This window comes from Lucilia sericata, unplaced genomic scaffold (assembly GCF_015586225.1).
Source record: "Lucilia sericata isolate MDLA Ls3-8-SP2 unplaced genomic scaffold, ASM1558622v1 Contig007740F_arrow, whole genome shotgun sequence".
Taxonomy (NCBI): Eukaryota; Metazoa; Arthropoda; class Insecta; order Diptera; family Calliphoridae; genus Lucilia; species Lucilia sericata.
In genome coordinates this window covers 2,501-5,000 of record NW_023997999.1, presented here as the reverse complement: position 1 = coordinate 5,000, position 2,500 = coordinate 2,501, and the positions used below count along the sequence as shown (strand labels likewise).

The following is a 2,500-nucleotide window of genomic DNA, read 5'->3' as shown; positions in this document are numbered from 1 at the left end:
GTTGTTGAATTACTAAACTTTTACTATTGTTATTATTACTATTGTTAGTAGTGGTATTATTATTATTATTATTTGAATTATTATTATAAATGTTGTTGTTTTTGTTGACATTTTTAGTGGTAGTTATAGAAGTATTTAAACTATTACTATTACTGGAATTGGTATTGGTATTATAATTATTATTATAATTAGTGGTTGTGGATAGTTTTTGAGAGAAACGTTCTTTATGTTTATAAAGAAATGTTGTTGAGGAAGGCTGAGAAGTATGATTACTGCCGCTACTACTGCTGCTACTGTTGCTAGTGGTGATATTGGCTGTTTGTGTGACAATATTATTTGTTATATTATTGTTATGGGTATTGGTAGTGGTGATGGTGGTGGAGGTGGGATTGCTAGCAACTGAATACATTTGTCCACTAACATTGCCTCCGCCGCCGCAGACTCCCTCTCCTTCCATCACGTTAATATGACTTATATAACCGCCAAAGCCTCTGCTAACATCAGCCGATTCTCTACTACTACCAGCTACAAAATGGGCGTCTACGCCCCCTAAGCCGCCACCTAACACACCAAAACCCCCAACACCTAAATCTACTAGTATGCTATTACTGCTACCAGTTGAGGTCGTCAAATAACAACAATTGTTAGTAGGTACTGTAGTATAAAATGTTGTAATACTAACCCCGCCGCCTCCTCCTCCACCGCCGCCGCCAACACGATTATTAGGTGAGTAAGTCATGCCAGAATTATCATCATCACGTCTTCTTCGTCTTGGGCGAGATTGAGACCAATGTGGCGGATCTTTTCCAGCACCACTGCCACCGCCGCCGACACCACTTCCACCAACCGAATTACTCAAAGAAGAGGATGATGAAGTAACATTATTACGTGGATTATGATGATGTCCCTGTTGTGGCACATGTTGTACAACAATTTGTGATTGATGAACAACCTCAACATTAACATCGTCTTGTAGGTCGTGTTGCTGCTGTTGTTGTTGCTGTTGATGGATCTGCTGTTGCTGCTGCTGATGATGATGCTGTTGTGCTGAAACAGTTGGTACATTATGTGCCGTATAGGAAGTATGCTGCATTGCACCAGTTTGTGTATTAGAGGAAGGCATTTGATAGTGAGTTTGTTGTATGTGTGTTGCAGCAGCACCACCGCCTCCGCCACTCAATTGCTGAGGTTGTTGCTGCTGCTGCTGTTGTTGTTGTGTTTGTACATGATGAGTAGTTTGATTTTGCGCACTATAATGATGATGACTGCTGAGAGCATTCGTATTGCCACCACCACCATATGATTTATCAATAGAAGATTTCGGTATGCCACCTTTTGGAAATAATAAAATTATATATGTATAATGATATATGTATATAAAAAACACAGTAACACATTTAATACAGATTCAAAGTAAAGAGTTTGTTTGTTCTTACCAGTATTTGGTTTCATGCTTGAATAATGTCTTGTATTACTACTTTGCTGAGAGCCAGGCTGCTGTTGACTTGAAGTCTGTTGTTGCTGTTGATTAGGTGGTGGTTGTTGTTGTTGTTGCATTTGATGCTGTTGCGTCATAGTTTGCTGCTGTTGATGGGGATCGACAATGGTAGTTGGCATAACGCCGACCAGACCACCAGCTCCACCAACACTTACACTAGATACAATTATATTGTTACCAGCCAATTGGGGTTGAGGTTGGGGAGTTTGTTGCAACTGTTGGAGGTTTGTGTTGCGTGGCTGCTTACGATGACCACCGCCGCTTTGACCACCACTGTTGCCAGAATTATTACGATGATTGTTGTTATAGCGTCCACCGCCTCCGCCACCACCACCACCGCCGCCACCGCTTTGCGGTTTTGTGCTGCCAGTTAAACCAGGAGTTTGTGTAGGAGGTGGTGCTGTTGTGGCATATGCAGGTACTGCAGGAGGCAAACCATTGGCTGCAAAAACATTGCCAATCTCATAGAAATTCTGACCATGTGCTGTGGTTGCGGCTGCTGCTACAGCTGCAGCAGCCGCAGTAGGCCAAGGTGTAACAATGCCGGGATAAAATTGTTGCTGTTGGAATTGCTGTAAAGTAAATATACGTTAAAATTTAGAATGCAATTCAATTAAACTATTCAAGAAAACAACATACAATTAAATGTAATTGACCATTATATGGTACTGGTGGTTGCGTCATTGCTGCTCCATTGGCAGCATAAACAAAACGTTGCGGTGCTGCACTATAAGCAACAGCCGCTGCAGCAGCAGCATTTGGATCGTATACAGCGGCTGGTGGTGAAGTCAAACGGAAGCCATTTTTAATAGTTGATACTGGACCGATTGGTAATCTATTTATAAATGGTTTGGCTTTCATCCGAGCCATTATTGGTTTACCCTAAATAAATAATAAAATGTTAAATAATAATCACAAATCAATGATTTATATAAGAAATTACCTGAAATTCTTTAACATCTTCTCTTAAATATTTAAAAGCTTTTTGTGCATCTTCATCTG

At 40.6% G+C, this 2,500-nt stretch overlaps 1 protein-coding gene across 1 annotated transcript in view; it reads right to left on the bottom strand.

The window, feature by feature from the left end:
* The window catches only part of LOC119615776 (la-related protein Larp4B-like), a gene marked incomplete at its 5' end in the record, with an annotated part of 13,596 nt that overhangs the window by 8,604 nt on the left and 2,492 nt on the right, over window positions 1–2,500 (bottom strand). Inside the window, 4 exon segments of the mRNA XM_037971768.1 lie at window positions 683–1,332; window positions 1,437–2,070; window positions 2,138–2,380; window positions 2,442–2,500. The exon segment at window positions 2,442–2,500 is cut by the window's right edge and continues 82 nt beyond it. Coding sequence (XP_037827696.1) covers window positions 683–1,332; window positions 1,437–2,070; window positions 2,138–2,380; window positions 2,442–2,500 — 1,586 coding nt within the window.